Genomic DNA, 18,488 nt, shown 5'->3' on the forward strand with positions numbered 1-18,488 from the left:
GGATCAGAGAGAACATACGGGGACTTCAGCCAGTAATGGGCTCGACTCCTCTCCTCCCAGTACAAGGAACACATCTCTTACCTAATATTAGAGAATTTGTCATGGTAATAACCCTTCAAGGCGTAATTTGGTGCCACATCGCACATTAGGCGACATCATTTTCCGTTAAAGGGTTAAGTGGTTCACTGCTGGTTGCACATTGTGTTGCGTGGTTAGGAAATACACAGAGTGAGGTGACCACAGGTGCCCGTCATGCGGGGTGGCCCTCGGCTATAAACATCACCACAGCCCCGGTATCTGTCATTGTCCTGTGTTACGTGGTCAGCCGGGCACGGCCCGCGTGGAGTGGGGGCTTTGGGGCAGGAACACAGGGCGCTGTGATTTGGGAAGGGCTCCTCCTTAGCATTGTTATTTGGGGAAAAAGGAAAAGGCAGTTCCTGTCTTACAGCGAGACTCCGAGAGCGAAGACACAAGGCGAATGGGTAACTCCGCCAGCCGTCTCAAGGACCTGCAAAGCCCCTTCTCCCTGAACTTCTGCCGTAAGGAGGGGGAGCTGGCAGAGGAGGAGGTAGTGCTAACAGAGAAGGGGAGCCCCAGGTAAGGCCACCCATTCAGCAGCGGTGTATATTTGTTTTGTGAGGTCACCGTACCTTTAAATGTTATCATGCATTCTACTCACACCCTGTAACACTGTAAATGCCACGGTGCTGAGCTACAGGCAATTCAAGGTGTTTCGGGACACAAGGTCACGGGAGGCTCGCACGGACTGTTTGTCGAGGCAGACGCTAAGTTTGAGCCCACCTGGGCGCTGTAGCGAGACCGTGAAAAAGACAGCTTCAAAATGTTTAATTAATCTTCGTGTTAAGGTGCGGTAAGAATAGGAATCGTATGGAAAATATGTGCCCCGGGGCAGCAATTCCTCAAATACCCCCCCTGCGTTCACTGCCTCAGCAGTGCCGAGGAAGCTGTGCCCCGTCAGTAGTGCTGGTCTGTGGGGTATCTAAATATCCATCCAGGTGGCTTAATCACTAAGATGTATGTTTGGGCTGGCCCCACACCTGTGAGGGGATCCTGACGTACCCCGTGCTTGTGACCCATTATTATAATGTCTCTTCCCAAAGGGTCGAGCTGAGTCTCAGAGACCAACTCATCCGAGCCGCCATAAAAACACCATCTTTTAGTTTTTTAGGACTCCAAAATGTGACCAGTTTGTAAGTCACAGCAAACCATCCACTCACAGCCGAGTTATACAGGACATCCACTCACAGCCGAGTTACACAGGACATCCACTCACAGCCGAGTTATACAGGGCACCCACTCACAGCCGAGTTACACAGGACACCCACTCACAGCCGAGTTATAGAGGGCACCCACTCACAGCCGAGTTACACAAGACATCCACTCACAGCCGAGTTATACAGGGCACCCACTCACAGCCAAGTTACACAGGACACCCACTCACAGCGGAGTTATACAGGGCAGCCACTCACAGCCGAGTTACACAGGGCACCCACTCACACCCGAGTTACACAGGACACCCACTCACAGCCGAGTTATACAGGGCAGCCACTCACAGCCGAGTTATACAGGGCAGCCACTCACAGCCGAGTTATACAGGGCAGCCACTCACAGCCGAGTTACACAGGGCACCCACTCACAGCCGAGTTACACAGGACACCCACTCACAGCCGAGTTATACAGGGCAGCCACTCACAGCCGAGTTACACAGGACATCCACTCACAGCCGAGTTACACAGGACATGCACTCACAGCCGAGTTACACAGAACATCCACTCACAGCCGTGTTATACAGGGCAGCCACTCACAGCCGAGTTGCACAGGACACCCACTCACAGCTGAGTTATACAGGGCAGCCACTCACAGCCGTGTTATACAGGGCAGCCACTCACAGCTGAGTTATACAGGGCAGCCACTCACAGCTGAGTTATACAGGGCAGCCACTCACAGCCGAGTTATACGGGTCACCCACTCACAGCCGAGTTACACAATGCGCCCAATCAGTCGAGTTAAGCAGGGCAGCCACTCAAAAACCCTCCACAGCTCAGGTGGGGCGAGTGAAGCAAAAACCAAATAGCCTGAGAAACTCGACAGCTGTGGAGTCTACTTCAACAGCCACGAGACAGCTTGTGAGTGGAACTTGCGCTGGGATGAGATCTAGCTTTAGACTGTTTCCTCTGCTTTTAAAGTTCATGCAGAGAGACCGCCCGGGTTCTTTAGCCTCTCATCATAAACTGTTAGCAGCTGGATGTGGATGATAGGACTTGTAGTGGAATCAGAGGAGTTTCGTGTTAATGAACGTTTTAAAGCTACTTTTGTGTCATAATCACCACAACAGTCTTAGCAAATACTTCCTGTGTTTGTAAATACCACGTTCATTTATTTAATGGCCCTCCACACTGGTAAGGAAATTGCAACCGTTCGGGAGCGTGGTCAGTAATCGGCGGCAGTAAAACGCCTTACAAAACAAATTGTTTGAAATACGGAAAGCCGGCCTTCCTGTCCCATGAATAATTTAGAATAATTATCTGTGGACATGGATGCTTCAGACTAACGCAGTAAATCTCTGCGGGAGATGAACACGATAATCATCCGAGACAGCCAGGGTGTCTGAAACTGTGCATAGCTGCAAACTCTCCTGAACTTGCTGGAGTGAATAAGACGCAGGCTGAGGAGTGTCTACTCGCTGGAGAGAGGTCTCTCCTCTTACTTTAGCTAAGTGTCAATGTCAGAGCGGCACCTCATTATATTTGCAGGCCATTATGTCCCGTGAGTCACAGACTAAGGGCCCTCGGGTTCCCCTAAAATTAGTCCTAAGTCACTGCAGCGCATGTCACACTGGCTGTGAAAGGGTTAATGATGCTCCTGCCGGGTCGATTAAATCTGACCTTCAGTTATCTTGGCAGGAAATTGGTTATGGGTTCCTCCATAGCAGCACTCTCCACCCTCCACATATCATTTAACCCTCTAGCTGCCATACCCCTCTTCTTTGAGTGACCTGCTTTCTCCGCTGTCCTGATTTCCCGGAAAGGCTGGCAGCTTCGTTATTTTGCCCCTTCATGTAGGCAAAGGTGTCAGGACTGTTGCGTTATGGCGGTTTCCCCATAATCCGGGTCGAGTTCCCGAACATGGCTGAGACACAGATGCCGGTGACACCAGGGGTGTGGGGTCCGACCGATGCTCCTTCAAGAACACGCAAGAGACCCCAGGTGGGAGACCAAGACGTGAGAAGGACCCGGCAGGGCAAAGCTGTGACTTTTTGTTGGAATGAATTCACTCGGGACTTCTGTGCTCACTTTATGAAATCACTCAAAACACTCCGCGTCTCATCTGTATCTGTCTGCCCTTCAAGGACGTCTATCCCATGAGGACAACAATGTCTCCGCAGATGACCTTTTCTTCACAGAGATGAAGACATAAAAATACCGATATTCCAGAGACGTTATCTTCCTCTCCGGTCTCTCATGCCTCCCGTACTTTCCACCAGTCCAGGAACCTTGAATGAGGCTGCTCCGCTATTTACCCCTTCATCTTCATTGGTCTCTGAAAACTGCACCCCTACACACCCCCAGGCAACAAAGATTCTACCCCCTAGAGGCAGGGGATCCACCAAACTCCCACCCCGTGTCCAGGGCCAGACTGGAACTGAAAAGCAGCCCTGGAAACATTTGGAGAGCGGCCCCGTATAGTTTATCTGGCGGTCGCGCTCTTATACCCACACGCACCCCTTATACACACCCGAGTCACACTATTTGCCATACAAATAACTATAAAACATTCTTTTATCGCATTATTTGTATTAAAATGCCAGAAAGCACAAGTGTTAAAAGGCCCTAATAAATGAAATACATTACACAGAATGGAATCAAAACATTTACTACTGCAAACATTTTAGATGAAAAAGTTCCATTTTATTCAGTGGAACAAAACACTGATCACATTATTCTTCACGATATTCTTGTAAGAAACTTTTATTTCTTTATTAATTAATTCATATTTAATAAAAGCTATGATTGAGGAATATTTTTTGTTTCTATTTCCTTTTATTTGCCAACCTGCCCCCCCAGTTATGAACATCTGCCCCCAGGCTTGCCACTCTGCCTCCAGAAATGCCTTTTAACCCCCTGTATGCCACTCTGCCTCCAGAAATGCCTTTTAACTCCCTGTATGCCACTCTGCCTCCAGAAATGCCTTTTAACCCCCTGTATGCCACTCTGCCTCCAGAAATGCCTTATACCCTATATGCCAGGGGCATATCATGGGACATAGTGGCATATAGGGGGTTAAAAGGCATATCACGGGACACCCTTTTTAAGACGTGGGACGAAGTACTGAGGCACGGCCATTGGGCGGCGCGGTGCATGCAATCCCGCTCGCAGCCGCTTAACAGCGGTTTTGAATTTTGGTCTGCCGGCCGCCCGGGCCACTGACCGACCGGCCCACCGGGACATTTCCCAGTATCCCGGTGGGCCAGTCCGCCCTGCCCGGGTCCCTGAATCAAGAAACCCTGACTTCTACATACGACAGTGCGTCATATTGGAACCCCACTCCATGGTTAACTTAAATCCAGATTCACATTTCAGATCCAGCACATTGGGTAACTTGGCCATCCCGCTAGGGCTGGGTCCTTCTTCAAGGATTTGTTACAGGGTCCTTAGCCCCATCGAGACTCTGAACTCCTGTGGGGCTTACTCCTCTCAGAGAGGGCAGTCAACTTTTGTCTCTACTTCTGTCCTCGCCATGATAGAACGACACGGCTATTACACTAACCTTCAATTTAAAGACCCTCACCTTACCCTAACAGTAGCCATATACTACACGACCGTCACACGCGTGGTCTTACTATGTCACGAGGAGGACACATAGTTGTCGCTGGTCCATAACAGTTCTGATTCACAACTACTTAATAGATCAGTCTCATCTAGTTGAGAAGGACCCAACTTGACCTCCTTTCCTCGCATTGAACCCCATTTACTCTTCTATTCCCCTCTTCTCCGCTCTCTAACTTTGTTTTTTTTTCCCTTTGTCTCTCCCAATGAAGAGAATAATCATCCCTGTGGAAAATTTTAATAAAGGCAATCCACAGTGTTAATCATTTTTGAGACTGTTTGATGATGAACCTGAGATGTCCTAAAATGTTATTCTAATGCTGTTTGTATGATGTCGTTATGCCTGCCATTTGAATGGCACAATAAATAGGCCCTCCGTAGCGCTGTCGGCAGTGACTTTGCCCCGCAGGGTGGAAGCAGAATGTGACCCAGGTTCCGGATTTTCTTTGGCACACTCTGTAAATCGGCACTCTGGGCACTCAGGCGGGGAACCTCGACATGAAATAAAAAGCTTTGGTCACGGTTTTCTCTCCCATAAACTGATGTACGGAGCTTGTGGTCTTTTTCACATATAAGTGACCAGGTTGGTATTAACATCATGGTTGCTGGGGTATTTCGACCCAACCTCTTTACTCCATGATAGGGCAATGACCAGGGCAGTTGTTTTATGTGTGATAACTCTGCTCTGTCACTTGCACACGCAAGCGTTATTAATAAGGATGGCTTTCCCTAATATGTCCCCTCGCTCATGAACTGGCCCTAAAGGGGCCAATAGTTTTAGTGGCTGGGGATGGTGTTTTACCCACGCTTTTTATGTGACTGTGTGCCCTATTGTGGGGTATTTGTGAAACTGAGTGGGGCATTTAGAAGAAGAATAATGGCTTTTATTTACCCAGTTTCATTTATAAAGCTGTTTTCCTGCTGTTTCTATACACATTATTATGGGTTTTAGGGCTATAGAACCCTCATAACCAGCAAACATTCTGAGCTCCTAGAAGAGAGGTTGGGACTGTACAAGCTAAACTGAGACACTTGGTAGGTATGCTGATAAAGTAACTTACCTGGAGCTGCTCTGCCCCTCAAGCTCTGGCTGTTTCCCGCTCTTTCTCAATCTCTTCACTGTGCTGTATCTGGTTTCCATGGCAACATAGGAGGAGCCCAGTCGCTGTAGCGCTCAATATGAGCCTCAGGAATGTTTCCCTCTCTTTTTTCCCCGCCCATTTTCTTGGTCCAGGGTCACCATAGTAACAGAAGAAGGCAAGTCCTGGTATATAAGGTAGTGAGGCAGAACTGTGCAGCCCCTGTGCTTGTTTCCTTGGTGTGTGGGTAATACCCCTGAGAGGTGGCAAATTCAGGAGCCAATCACTGACACTGGGGCACTAGAACTCCTTCTTACTGCAGAAGGGAGATGTCAGGCTGGTTCTTGGGTGAATGGGCAGGTTCTACCCCTACCTCAGGGTGAATGGGTAGGTTCTACCCCTACCCTCAGGGTGAATGGTTAGGTTCTACCCCTACCTCAGGGTGAATGGGCAGGTTCTACCCCTTACCCTCAGGGTGAATGGGCAGGTTCCACCCCCTACCCTCAGGGTGAATGGGCAGGTTCTACCCCTTACCCTCAGGGTGAATGGGCAGGTTCTACCGCTACCTCAGGGTGAACGGGCAGGTTCTACCCCTACCTCAGGGTGAATGGGCAGGTTCTACCCCTACCCTCAGGGTGAATGGGCAGGTTCTACCCCTACCTCAGGGTGAATGGGCAGGTTCTACCCCTTACCCTCAGGTTGAATGGGCAGGTTCTACCCCTACCTCAGGGTGAATGGGCAGGTTCTACCCCTACCCTCAGGGTGAATGGGCAGGTTCTACCCCTTACCCTCAGGGTGAATGGGCAGGTTCTACCTCTACCTCAGGGTGAATGGGCAGGTTCTACCCCTTACCCTCAGGGTGAATGGGCAGGTTCTACCCCTTACCCTCAGGTTGAATGGGCAGGTTCTACCCCTACCTCAGGGTGAATGGGCAGGTTCTACCCCTTATCCTCAGGTTGAATGGGCAGGTTCTACCCCTACCCTCAGGGTGAATGGTTAGGTTCTACCCCTACCTCAGGGTGAATGGGCAGGTTCTACCCCTTACCCTCAGGGTGAATGGGCAGGTTCCACCCCCTACCCTCAGGGTGAATGGGCAGGTTCTACCCCTTACCCTCAGGGTGAATGGGCAGGTTCTACCGCTACCTCAGGGTGAACGGGCAGGTTCTACCCCTACCTCAGGGTGAATGGGCAGGTTCTACCCCTACCCTCAGGGTGAATGGGCAGGTTCTACCCCTACCTCAGGGTGAATGGGCAGGTTCTACCCCTTACCCTCAGGTTGAATGGGCAGGTTCTACCCCTACCTCAGGGTGAATGGGCAGGTTCTACCCCTACCCTCAGGGTGAATGGGCAGGTTCTACCCCTTACCCTCAGGGTGAATGGGCAGGTTCTACCCCTACCTCAGGGTGAATGGGCAGGTTCTACCCCTTACCCTCAGGGTGAATGGGCAGGTTCTACCCCTTACCCTCAGGTTGAATGGGCAGGTTCTACCCCTACCTCAGGGTGAATGGGCAGGTTCTACCCCTTATCCTCAGGTTGAATGGGCAGGTTTTTACCCAGATCTCTAGTAAATCAACAGATTCTCAGGGTTTTACCCCGATCTCATGGTGAATGGGCAACTTTTTGGGGGTTTTCCCAAGTCTCGGGGTGAATCCAGGGTGTAATGTTTTTACACATTAGAGGCAGCTATATCTCCGACAGCAACAGGAGCGCAGTAGCGGTGGGGAGAGTGATGGAACACCGTAGGCTGCATGGCATTAACCCTTTTGTGACTGGCCTTTCCGTGACACCCCTTGTTTTTAAGTTTTAGTCTTAAAGGAGAACAGGGATTTCCCCGGGAAATCTCTTGTACCTTTTTGTAGCGAGAAGTCGCAGATAAGCTCCAGGTTTACCGTCCGTTAGGGCTGCCGGCTATTATTATTATTTTATGTCTAAAGCATATTCCACCGCGCTGTACAATGGGGTAAACCGACCAGAACGAGCAGCGCATCACTTCTCAATTTTGAGAGAAACAAAAGACGATGTGTGCCCTGCCCCCAATGATGTCATATGTCCAATGGTGACCTTTTACAGGGACGTGTCATGTGACTGCTTGCGCCGTGACTAGAGATGTCAAATTTTTGGAAAATTTTGAAGCCATGGAAAAATAGATGTGTTTTTCTGGAAAAAATAGAATTTTTCAGAAAAATTTAAAGTGGAGTAGGTTTACAAATTTACAACCGCCCAATCAGATTTGCACCTTAGCACAAACTGCAAATGAAAAAGTGAAGTAACTGGCATTATTTCATAAAGGTCTTCGTGGCATATAGTTTGAATGCCGGGTCAAAAACATATTTATCATTTTAAAAGAAGATATTCCACACTCCATTTTGTTCCAATTTTTCAAAAAAAAATAATGGCTTTGGATTTTTTTCCCCAATTTTTCTGTTTTTTCCCAGACCTTCCCATCTCTAGCCGTGATTCATCGGTTATTTCATGGAGTGGCAGTTTTTGACCACGTTAATGTCTCTGCTCCTACAGGAGATACCACCTGAAGCAGACGGAAAGGTCCGCTTTTTGTGGTAACGCTTGCAGAGCCGTGTTTGAATACTTCACTCAGCTCTGGTCATTAAAGGGTCACGAGCCTCCCTCTTAAAATTGCCTGGACCCCAGGCCTGGACATCTAGTACCCCAGGCTAATGCTCGGTTTATGCCTGCGTGCTGCGGGGTCCGGCGATATGGCCAGAGGGTTCACCCCATATGGTCGGCCGCACGCTACGTGATCGTAAAAATGGCGTTTGTCCGGCTGTCGGCTGCCTTACGCCACCACACGGCCGGCTCGATATACCATGTGGGGTTAAATGAACATCACGCTTCAAGGTCAGGTGGGCTGTAAATGGGATCCCCGTCACTTTACACCTAATCTAATCTCCTGGCGCCTGCCGTCACCCATTACTACTGACCTTCAACAGAGAGGAGTATTCATTCAGGCATTAAAGCCACACGAGACCTACCCTGAGCAGCTCCTCTACCCCCAGCGTCTCTGCCCGGGGATCACATTCCTGCGTCTCTATAAAGCCTGTCCGGGGCCGGCAGTCCCGCGTGTCTCTATAAAGCCTGTCCGGGGCCGGCAGTCCCGCGTATCTCTATAAAGCCTGTCCGGGGCCGGCAGTCCTGCGTATCTCTATAAAGCCTGTCCGGGGCCGGCAGTCCCGCGTATCTCTATAAAGCCTGTCCGGGGCCGGCAGTCCCGCGTATCTCTATAAAGCCTGTCCGGGGCCGGCAGTCCCGCGTATCTCTATAAAGCCTGTCCGGGGCCGGCAGTCCAGCGTATCTCTATAAAGCCTGCCCGGGGCCGGCAGTCCCGCGTATCTCTATAAAGCCTTTTCGGGGCCGGCAGTCCAGCGTATCTCTATAAAGCCTGTCCGGGGCGGCAGTCCCGCGTATCTCTATAAAGCCTGTCCGGGGCCGGCAGTCCCGCGTATCTCTATAAAGCCTGCCCGGGGCCGGCAGTCCCGCGTATCTCTATAAAGCCTGTCCGGGGCCGGCAGTCCCGCGTATCTCTATAAAGCCTGTCCGGGGCCGGCAGTCCCGCGTATCTCTATAAAGCCTGTCCGGGGCCGGCAGTCCCGCATATCTCTATAAAGCCTGTCCGGGGCCGGCAGTCCCACGTATCTCTATAAAGCCTGCCCGGGGCCGGCAGTCCCGGGTATCTCTATAAAGCCTGTCCGGGGCCGGCAGTCCCGCGTATCTCTATAAAGCCTGTCCGGGGCCGGCAGTCCCGCGTATCTCTATAAAGCCTGTCCGGGGCCGGCAGTCCCGCGTATCTCTATAAAGCCTGTCCGGGGCCGGCAGTCCCGCGTATCTCTATAAAGCCTGTCCGGGGCGGCAGTCCCGCGTATCTCTATAAAGCCTGTCCGGGGCCGGCAGTCCCGCGTATCTCTATAAAGCCTGTCCGGGGCCGGCAGTCCAGCCTCCAGGTGTTTTTATGGTGTTCAGGGCGACTACGTCATGTGAGCAGGCTGCACTAGCTACAGCGCTGTATCTCTGTATAGTGTGTGTTGCGTATAACACTTTCCCAGAAGCTGTTATGTGTGAGTTTGCACAAAAAATAGAGAAAGGAGAGCAGACCCTAAAAAGGTGCCGGGGTGCTGCTGAAATGACCAGCATGTACACAAGAAACCCAGCACCGCCAGAAAGTGCTTGTTCTGCGTGCACCAATTCCCTGCCGTGTTGTTTTTCGTGTTCATGTTTGACTCGCACACCACGTTTAGGGTGAATGTGAGACTCGTGACCGAGCCGCACTAGATATAGCCGTGGACATATCCTTCCAATGTCCCGGGGATCAGGTGTCCTGTCTGTAGCTTTACATAGAACTGTAATGAAAAAGGTCAGAAATGGGGAGGGGAGCGAGCGGCCGGACAGACAGCTCATGCGCAGAGAGGTACAGACGGATGGACATTAATGGCATAGTGAGAGTTAGTCTATCTGCGGGGGGAAATTACTGATAAATCCTGTGGCTGCATGTCGGTGGCCGGCGACCAGCAGCTGTAAGTGTTGGGTGGTCAGTAATATAGGCGGTGACTGTTAGTGGCAGTGAGCGTATTAGTATGAGTGGAGATGGGCAGTAATGAGTATTAGGGGCAGTGAGTATTAGTGGGTAGTGACTTAGTAGACAGTATTAGTATTAGGTCGTGAGTGTTATTGGACTGTGAGTAATCATTGAGTGTTGGTGAGTGTTCGTAGGTACCAGGCATTCGTGAATGAGTGTTAGTGGACTGTGAGTAATCATTGAGTGTTGGTGAGTGTTTGTAGGTACCAGGCATTCGTGAATGAGTGTTATTGGACTGTGAGTAATCATTGAGTGTTGGTGAGTGTTCGTAGGTACCAGGCATTCGTGAATGAGTGTTATTGGACTGTGAGTAATTTTTGAGTGTTGGTGAGTGTTTGTAGGTACCATGCATTCGTGAATGAGTGTTAGTGGACTGTGAGTAATCATTGAGTGTTGGTGAGTGTTTGTAGGTACCAGGCATTCGTGAATGAGTGTTAGTGGACTGTGAGTAATCATTGAGTGTTGGTGAGTGTTCGAAGGTATCAGGCATTCGTGAACGATGAGTGTTAGTGGAACGCTTTTTGGATCGATACACTTTAAGGAGCCCTGCCGCCCCACAGGCTGCTCCACGGATGGAGTTAGGGTCCTCTTCACCGTGGCCGTCTCCTGCTCAAAGTGAAGCCTAGAACCTCTGGTTATTCAAGATGTTTAGAAGCCACAGAACTGGTGGGAAAAGGTAAGATCTAACATGGGAATATTGTGAAAAAGCCTGGGATCCACACTACACAGGGCCCAGCAATACCCCTATGGACCCCTGTGTGTTAGGAGGCAAGGGAGTTGTGTGGAACACAAAGGTTAGTGTGTGTCCCAGGTTATTTTTGTCCAGGTCCTCTTTAGTGCCCGAATCCCTGATGCCCCTCTCCCCTCCCCAGGTGCCCCTCTCTCCTCCCCTGATCTTGTCTCTCCTCCACCAATGCTCCTATCCCCTCTCCTCCCCTGATGCCCCTCTTTCCTCCCCTGATGCCCCTCTTTCCTCCCCTGATGCCCCTCTTTTCTAGGAGGTCGGAATGTTTGCTGGGTATGAGGGGATCGCAGGGTTCTACAGCCCTAAAAGCCCCGATAATGTGTATAGAAACAGCAGGAGAATGCTTTATAGATTAAACGGGGGAAATAAACCCCATTATTCTTCTAATAACCCGGTCCAATAAGTGACACAAATACCCCCCAATAAAAAAAAACAGTGTCCCTCAGTAGTGGATCTGGGTGATTTATTAAAAGTCACACCCAGGAAAGTGTGGATTTTTGTATATTTCCATGTAACTCCCACAGAATGGCCCACGTGGGAAAGGCTGAAATATGTGAACGCTGGAGGCCAGATGCGGGAACGAGGTTTCCCCGAGGCGGAAAGTGCTGCTATCTGTCCGCTTTCCCAAAATGTAGACACCTGTGTTGTGGGTGTGAGGCCAGCACCACTTAGCGCTGTGAGGTGGCCACATGGCAGCCACATTCATTTTACAGCTACCTGGCACAGGGGGACAGTGACCAAAAAACAGGACTGTCCCGCGACAACAGCCGGGATCTGGGATCAGCTGTACACTGTCCGGGATCAGCCACACACTGTCCGGGATCAGCCACACACTGTCCGGGATCAGCCACACACTGCCCGGGATCAGCCACACACTGCCCGGGATCAGCCACACACTGTCCGGGATCAGCCACACACTGCCCGGGATCAGCTGTACATTCCGTGGGATCAGCCACACACTGCCCGGGATCAGCCACACACTGCGGGATCAGCCACACACTGCCCGGGATCAGCTGTCCACTCCGTAGGATCAGCCACACACTGCCCGGGATCAGCCACACACTGCCCGGGATCAGCCACACACTGCCCGGGATCAGCCACACACTGCCCGGGATCAGCTGTACACTCCGTGGGATCAGTCACACAGTCCTGGGGTCAGTAGTACACTCCGTGGGATCAGTCACTCGGAGTGTGTGCCAGGATCCGGGGGCCCGATCCAGGAGTTATTCCACAGAAGCCGGTGAGAGCCGTGGCAGGAAGCCATTGCGCGTCACTCTGTTCTGATTGTTCTGTTCAGGAAATTGATGTCAAATTATTTGCTGGCTCAGCCTTTCCGTGTCCATCTCCCCCGACCCACTTACCAGATGCACGTGGTGTGTGGCTGTAACCCTTTCACTGCCCAGGCTCATGATTAGCTGTTACTGGCTACTCTTTACATAAAATGCTGGCTGTATATGTTTGTATTATGGAGTTACACACCTGTCGGTTGTAGAGGGTTCGGCTCATATTTGTCATGTGTGTAGTTTTTGTTCGCACACTCAGTGTGTTTATATCACACTGCTGGGCAGGGACTCACTATTGTCAAAACCGGACCTGCGGCCACTTACACGGCATTGTGTGTTCAGCCCATTGTGTGTTGGTGTAAACACTGCGATCCAGAGCTGGTAAGCCCCGTCACGGGGGAACTTTCTGCCTTCGCTGGACAATCCGAAGTCAGAGCTGGCCAAGCAGACAAACAGGGTCAGGGCAGGACAGTCCGAATCCTTCAGCATCATTTCAGGGGCAAAAATTTGACTCTTCATGGCATTCGAGAGCTAAGAATTAATAAGTTTGCAATTTGGGTCCAATGTTGGGGTATGGCGGCGGGTATTGTTGGGGTATGGAGGAGGCTATGGTTGGGGTATGAAGGCGGGTATGGTTGGGGTATGGAGGGGGTTATGGTTGGGGTATGGAGGGGGTTATGGTTGGGGTATAGTTGGGGAATGGAGGCGGGTATGGTTGGGGTATGGAGGTGGCTATCGTTGGGGTATGGAGGTGAGTATGGTTGGGGTATGGAGGTGAGTATGGTTGGGGTATAGAGGCGGGTATGGTTGGGGTATGGAGGTGGCTATGGTTGGGGTATGGAGGTGGGTATGGTTGGGGTATAGAGATGGGTATGGTTGGGGTATAGAGGCGGGTATGGTTGGGGTATGGAGGTGGCTATGGTTGGGGTATGGAGGTGGCTATCGTTGGGGTATGGAGGTGGGTTTGGTTGGGGTATGGAGGTGGCTATGGTTGGGGTATGGTTGGGGTATGGAGGTGGCTATGGTTGGGTTATGGAGGTGGCTATGGTTGGGGTATAGAGGCGGCTATGGTTGGGGTATGGAGGTGGCTATGGTTGGGGTATGGAGGTGGGTATGATTGGGGTATGGAGGTGGCTATGGTTGGGGTATGGAGGTGGCTATCGTTGGGGTATGAAGGTGGATATGGTTGGGGTATAGAGGTGGGTATGGTTGGGGTATGGAGGTGAGTATGGTTGGGGTATGGAGGTGGGTATGGTTGGGGTATGGAGGTGGCTATCGTTGGGGTATGGAGGCGTGTATGGTTGGGGTATAGAGGTGGGTATGGTTGGGGTATGGAGGTGAGTATGGTTGGGGTATGGAGGTGGGTATGGTTGGGGTATGGAGGTGGCTATGGTTGGGGTATGGTGGTGGGTATGGTTGGGGTATGGAGGTGGGTATCGTTGGGGTATGGAGGTGGGTATGGTTGGGGTATAGAGGTGGGTATGGTTGGGGTATAGAGGTGGGTATGGTTGGGGTATGGAGGTGAGTATGGTTGGGGTATGGAGGTGAGTATGGTTGGGGTATGGAGGTGGGTATGGTTGGGGTATGGAGGTGGCTATGGTTGGGGTATGGAGGTGGGTATGGTTGGGGTATGGAGGTGGCTATGGTTGGGGTATAGAGGTGGGTATGGTTGGGGTATGGAGGTGAGTATGGTTGGGGTATGGAGGTGAGTATGGTTGGGGTATGGAGGTGGCTATGGTTGGGTTATGGAGGTGGCTATGGTTGGGGTATAGAGGCGGCTATGGTTGGGGTATGGAGGTGGCTATGGTTGGGGTATGGAGGTGGGTATGATTGGGGTATGGAGGTGGCTATGGTTGGGGTATGGAGGTGGCTATCGTTGGGGTATGAAGGTGGATATGGTTGGGGTATAGAGGTGGGTATGGTTTGGGTATGGAGGTGAGTATGGTTGGGGTATGGAGGTGGGTATGGTTGGGGTGTGGAGGTGGCTATCGTTGGGGTATGGAGGCGTGTATGGTTGGGGTATAGAGGTGGGTATGGTTGGGGTATGGAGGTGAGTATGGTTGGGGTATGGAGGTGGGTATGGTTGGGGTATGGAGGTGGCTATGGTTGGGGTATGGTGGTGGGTATGGTTGGGGTATGGAGGTGGGTATCGTTGGGGTATGGAGGTGGGTATGGTTGGGGTATAGAGGTGAGTATGGTTGGGGTATGGAGGTGGGTATGGTTGGGGTATGGAGGTGGCTATGGTTGGGGTATGGAGGTGGCTATGGTTGGGGTATGGAGGTGGGTATGGTTGGGGTATGGAGGTGGCTATGGTTGGGGTATGGAGGTGAGTATGGTTGGGGTATGGAGGTGGGTATGGTTGGGGTATGGAGGTGGCTATGGTTGGGGTATGGAGGTGGGTATGGTTGGGGTATGGAGGTGGCTATGGTTGGGGTATGGAGGTGGCTATGGTTGGGGTATGGAGGTGGGTATGGTTGGGGTATGGAGGTGGCTATGGTTGGGGTATGGAGGCGGGTATGGTTGGGGACGGGGGTTTGGACCGTTCATTTGACATTCATTTGACGCAGGACGTCAGGATCTTCTAAACCATTCCACTGTCAATCAAACAACTTATTAATAATAGAAGCTGCGAGGATGAGAGTCCTGGTGGCTGAATTTAAGTCTTGTAGAGCGTTGATGCACTTTGTGTTATGTTATCGTTCCCTTATTCCTGTTTTGTTATGAAAGCGACCCAATGCACACGGGAACCAACCCCAAGCAGCAGAATACAGAGGAGCTTTCCCATCGGATGAGGACCCTTCTCGCCTTTTAACGAGACATTGAATCCGCGTGTTTTAACATGCATTGGCGGACGCACATATTTTACGAAATGTTAACACTGATTGTTTTACGCGTCGGCCATTTTCAGACTTTTGGAACCCGATGGTAAAAGTAGAACCTTGTCGTAGAGATTCAGGATGACTGCAAGGCTCAAACCTGTTCATACCTGGATGCTCCTTTGGGTCTAGCGCTGTTTAATTGGGTTGGGGATGTGGTTAGAGTCCAATAAACCCAGCCTGGGAAGATGTTCTGTGGTGTCCGTGGCTCAGGTCGGCTCACGGTGGCTCTTATGTGTCTTGCTCTCCTCCGCAGCTCCACAAACGGGGCACCGCAGACCCAGAAATGCATTCGTGTCAAGAACTGGGAGAACCGCACGCTGTCCTATGATACCCTGAATGTGCAGACGGAGCAGGTAACGTGTAGCAATAGACGCTCATAGTCATTCCTGCTGCGTGCGGAGAGGTCGCTGGAGCTAAAAGACATGGACTCCCCGGGGCCCGGCCACAAATACCACTCCAATAATTCCTAGTTTAGTAATTAGGAGGAACGTTTCCTCTGGCGAGCAGCGCAGATGGAATCTTTTACACCAGGCCAATGTACAGGACATGTCCGTCATAATGACAAAGGGGGGTTTAATGAGGTGCAGAATTAGAAGATTTAATTATTTCACCTTCTTTGCTCCGTGTTTTTGATTTTTGGGAGTTATGTCACATAGGCTCAGGATTTTGGTTCCCCCCAACTAGGATGTTGCCTGTACCAAGGCCCGGTGTCTGGGATCCGTGATGTTCCCACCCCAGATGACATGTCCTCTCCCACAAGGACCAAAGAGTGAAGAGGAGCTTCTACCGAAGGCCAAGGACTTTATCAGCCAGTATTACAGCTCCATCAAGAGGTGAGCAATATAAACGCTTCCCTCTCTCCTCTTAGTGAAGCGAGAGCTATGGGTCTCCGATCTGGTGTGACCCCGTCGTGTATCTGCCAGAGCTTCAGGGGTCCTTCAGTCACAAGAAAGAAGCAAAACCATACAAGGAGAACAGAAGTGGCCAACGTTATGCATATCATCCATGTCATCATCCATGTCATCATCCACTAGACATGGTTTACTATGCCCCCCCAGAGCACGTGACAGGGAAGCATTGAACTCGACTATTCTCGGGGTCCACCCCACGTGTACTTGGAGAGGAGACCGAGGGGCCACTGCCTCCACCCATCATCACATCTGACGTGAAGGGGATCATGGATACAGGGTGGAAATTCTTGGGGGTCCTGTGGACCTCTGTGTGGGTTTTATTGCTTAGCTCCTGTGGTAAAGGGAAAGGTTAATGTTCATGGAGATTTGTGTAGAGGGTCTCATGGGCTCGCTGGTTTGATGAGTGGGCATCACACGACCGTCCTCTAATCTTTAACGCTATATCTGGCCCAAAGTTTATCAAATTTCACATTTATTTCCAGGTCCCAGTCTAAAGCTCACCTGGAGCGTCTTAAAGAAGTGGAGCAGGAGATCGCGGCTACTGGAACTTACCAACTGAAAGAGACTGAGCTCATCTTCGGTGCCAAGCAGGCTTGGCGAAACGCGGCCCGCTGCGTGGGCCGGATCCAGTGGTCAAAACTGCAGGTGAGGGGCTGTGGGAGTCTGGGGCTATTCACATTATGTGTTTATGGGAGTCTGGGGTATCAGAAGCTGTTTATGTACCCTGCTGGCGTATCACGTGCATCTCTTTCTATGACATACGTGTGTTTCTTGTGGCCAGGTGTTCGATGCCCGGGAATGCTCTACAACTCAAGAGATGTTTACGTACGTCTGTAACCACATAAAGTACGCCACCAACAAAGGAAATATCCGGTAAGGATCATGCGTGTAGAGACCACATAGTAACCCCATCAGTGGTCCTGGTAACATGCGCTGGGGGGGCTGATTTCTGCTGCAGCATCCATCTTCTTTTATGACTTCTGTTTGAGTAGTCGGGAAATATCTTCGTCCCGAGGTCCCGCGGAACCCTCATATGAACTGTTGCTCTCGGACATTGATGCCCCTGCCGTGTGCGGCGATATTATTATTATTATATATTTTTGTTGCTCTCCTCAGGTCGGCCATCACGATATTCCCGCAGAGGAAAGACGGGACGTCTGATTTCCGGATCTGGAACAGCCAGTTGATCCGTTATGCGGGATACAGACAGGATGATGACAGCGTGGTGGGGGATCCCATGAACGTGGAGATCACAGAGGTCAGACAGGATCCTTCTTAATCCATTTTTCATCCCAAACCCCAGGTCTTCTTGTCCCAGGGATACATTGATCCGTTATTAGCTGTGTGTTTGTGTATCTGTATGTGTTACGCGCATTAACATTAGGCAGTCGCTCTCTCCGTGTCTCGCACTCTATTTGATATTAAAGCTCTGCGCATCTGATCGTTGTCTCTTGCTTCGTTGTCTCTCTCTTCGCAGCTTTGTGTTCAGTTGGGCTGGAAACCCAAAGGTGGGAGATTTGATGTCTTACCTCTGCTGCTTCAGGCCAACGGAGACGATCCCAAACTGTATGAGATCCCTTCTGAGCTTATTCTGGAAGTGCCGCTCAGACACCCAAAGTGAGTGCCCTCCGTCTCCACTCGAACGTTTCCTCAGTACTTATTCTGTGAAGCCGCCAGACGCTTCGGGTTTCCTGAGGGTCGAGGTCCTGTCTGAATTGTTTGATGCAGAGGCATCCATTGAGATTTTTTCAAACACTCTGAGGCCACAGATTCTGATAGCGAGGGACACATTGTAGGCCCCCTATAGGGTAACTTGGGGGATTTAGTGAAGCTGCCTGACCAGCCCTCCAAATCCACCCCACGGGGGCATTCACCAGTGCATATTTTGGTAAGAGGAGGGCACTTGGGCAATCAAGCCGGAGTTCGGCTTTTTCTGTTCTCCCCAAAAGCATCCTTCTGGTGGGATTTCTTGGAAACCCGAGGATGGTCCTGCTGGCGCCGGTCACCACCCGGTCTGAACCATAAAGAACCGTTCGGCCCATTTGTCCTCATATCCAAAACGTGTAGAGGGTTACAGCCCAGTTCTGGCCGTTGATTTTACGGATCCGGAGTTGTTGCTTCGGGGTCCATTTCCAGCGAGGGTTTTAATGTTAAAT

The 18,488-nt window shown here is 51.0% G+C and overlaps 1 protein-coding gene across 1 annotated transcript in view; it reads left to right on the forward strand.

Moving 5' to 3' along the window:
* The first annotated feature begins 478 nt into the window (after positions 1 to 478).
* NOS3 (nitric oxide synthase 3) overlaps positions 479 to 18,488 on the forward strand; it is a 32,941-nt gene continuing 14,931 nt past the window's right edge. Inside the window, exons 1-7 of the mRNA XM_053466052.1 lie at positions 479 to 597; positions 15,675 to 15,774; positions 16,106 to 16,254; positions 16,815 to 16,977; positions 17,114 to 17,205; positions 17,449 to 17,590; positions 17,810 to 17,949. Of these exons, the coding sequence (XP_053322027.1) occupies positions 479 to 597; positions 15,675 to 15,774; positions 16,106 to 16,254; positions 16,815 to 16,977; positions 17,114 to 17,205; positions 17,449 to 17,590; positions 17,810 to 17,949 (905 nt within the window). The remainder of the gene's footprint in view (positions 598 to 15,674; positions 15,775 to 16,105; positions 16,255 to 16,814; positions 16,978 to 17,113; positions 17,206 to 17,448; positions 17,591 to 17,809; positions 17,950 to 18,488) is intronic.

The sequence above is a fragment of the Spea bombifrons genome, chromosome 5 (assembly GCF_027358695.1).
Source record: "Spea bombifrons isolate aSpeBom1 chromosome 5, aSpeBom1.2.pri, whole genome shotgun sequence".
Classification (NCBI taxonomy): Eukaryota; Metazoa; Chordata; class Amphibia; order Anura; family Pelobatidae; genus Spea; species Spea bombifrons.